Source organism: Vombatus ursinus, unplaced genomic scaffold, assembly GCF_900497805.2.
Source record: "Vombatus ursinus unplaced genomic scaffold, bare-nosed wombat genome assembly UNPS02008961.1, whole genome shotgun sequence".
Classification (NCBI taxonomy): domain Eukaryota; kingdom Metazoa; phylum Chordata; class Mammalia; order Diprotodontia; family Vombatidae; genus Vombatus; species Vombatus ursinus.
In genome coordinates, this window is record NW_020948739.1 from 4,007,612 (window position 1) to 4,009,754 (window position 2,143).

The 2,143-nt window shown below is 49.4% G+C and overlaps 1 protein-coding gene across 1 annotated transcript; it reads left to right on the forward strand.

The window, feature by feature from the left end:
- Positions 1–384: 384 nt before the first annotated feature.
- Positions 385–1,818, forward strand: KCNS2 (potassium voltage-gated channel modifier subfamily S member 2). Its single transcript, XM_027849927.1, has one exon. The coding sequence runs from the start codon at positions 385–387 to the stop codon at positions 1,816–1,818; it is 1,434 nt and encodes a 477-aa protein (XP_027705728.1).
- Positions 1,819–2,143: the final 325 nt, after the last annotated feature.

Consider the following 2,143-nt stretch of genomic DNA (forward strand, 5'->3'; position numbering starts at 1 on the left):
AGGGACGAGAGACGGGAAATGTAGTTAGCCATTGCCCCACCCTACAGAAATGCTCCGAGTGGGTATTGAAACAAGGGATGGGTCCACTTCTCACATCTACAAGGAGGTCAATCCCCATCCCACCCCACCCCCAACTAACCCAGAAAAAAAAAATCACCCTGCAGAAACTAGCAAAAACCTAGTCCGACCCCAGGAACCGTTACGTTAGAATGCGCTATGTGATCCTGAAGTCTTGCTGCTGGGGGAGGGGGGTGGGGAGAGGAGAGGAGAGGGAAATCCCAACGCTAGTCATGCGTGTCCCTTCCCCTTTGCCGCTCATCGCCTCCTCCCTGTTCGCTCAAATTCTAGGTGTAGCTCCCAGTCAGTGCCCCGGGTTTCCCCACGATGACGGGCCAGAGCCTGTCGGATTTGTCCGAAGCCAACTTTGAGGATAGTGAGATCAGCGTCAACGTTGGGGGTTTCAAGAAGAAGCTGCGCTCGCACACGCTGTTGCGCTTCCCGGAGACCCGGTTGGGCCGCCTTCTGCACTGCCGCTCCAAGGAGTCCATACTGGAGCTGTGTGATGACTATGACGACGCGCAGAACGAGTTCTACTTTGATCGGAACCCGGAGCTCTTCCCCTACGTACTGCACTTCTATAACACGGGCAAACTACACGTAATGGGAGAGCTCTGCGTTTTTTCCTTCAGTCAAGAGATAGAGTACTGGGGTATCAATGAGTTCTTCATCGACTCTTGCTGCAGCTATAGCTATCACGGAAGGAAGATGGAGCCTGATCAGGAGAAATGGGATGAGCAAAGTGACCAGGAGAGCACCACCTCCTCCTTTGACGAGATCTTGGCCTTCTATAATGATGCATCCAAGTTTGAGGGGCAGCCCTTGGGCAATCTCCGAAGACAGCTATGGTTGGCCCTGGATAACCCAGGCTATTCCATTCTGAGCAGAGTATTCAGCATTCTTTCCATCATGGTGGTACTAGGCTCCATTGTCACCATGTGCCTCAACAGCCTTCCTGACTTTCTGATCCCTGATAGCCAAGGCAACCCAGAGGAAGACCCAAGGTTTGAAATTGTGGAACATTTTGGGATTGCCTGGTTCACCTTTGAGCTAGTGGCCAGGTTTGCTGTGGCTCCAGAGTTCTTCAAATTTTTTAAGAATGCACTAAATTTGATTGATCTGATGTCCATCATCCCCTTCTACATCACCCTGGTGGTCAACCTGGTAGTGGAGAGTTCTCCCACCTTGGCCAATTTAGGCAGGGTGGCTCAAGTCCTCAGGCTCATGAGGATTTTCCGCATCCTAAAATTGGCCAGACATTCCACTGGCCTTCGGTCTCTAGGGGCAACCTTGAAATATAGCTACAAAGAGGTGGGGCTCCTCTTGCTTTATCTTTCAGTGGGCATATCAATATTCTCTGTAGTGGCCTACACCATTGAGAAAGAAGAAAACGAAGGTCTGGCCACAATCCCTGCCTGCTGGTGGTGGGCAACTGTGAGCATGACAACTGTGGGCTATGGTGATGTTGTTCCAGGGACCACAGCTGGGAAGCTGACTGCCTCAGCTTGTATCCTTGCTGGTATTCTTGTGGTGGTGCTGCCAATAACTCTGATCTTCAATAAATTTTCACATTTTTATAGGCGACAAAAGCAACTTGAAAGTGCCATGCGCAGCTGCGATTTTGGAGATGGAATGAAGGAGGTTCCTTCAGTCAACCTAAGGGACTACTATGCCCACAAAGTTAAGTCACTGATGGCAAGTCTTACCAACATGAGCAGGAGTTCACCAAGTGAATTAAGCTTAAATGATTCTCTGCATTAGCCTGAAGGTGTGACTCCATCATAATCCTCAAGACCATACTGATGGTTGAGCTGCCTTTTGTGCTCCTGGCATGGCTCCAGGCTCCATGGGGTTACAAAGTAAGGAGAAGACATAGTCCTTCAGTCCCTTACCATTCTAAATGGAAGGAGATGCCTGACGAGTATACACCCACAATTGCTTCCACAGCATGTAGAATCTTTGATATGGGGTGGGGTGACTAACACTATACTAACTTTGCACTGAGAAAAATGCTAAACTTTGTGCCTGATGAATATCCTGAATGCCAGTTTTTCTATACAAATCACTCATCGTGGACCGATCGCTG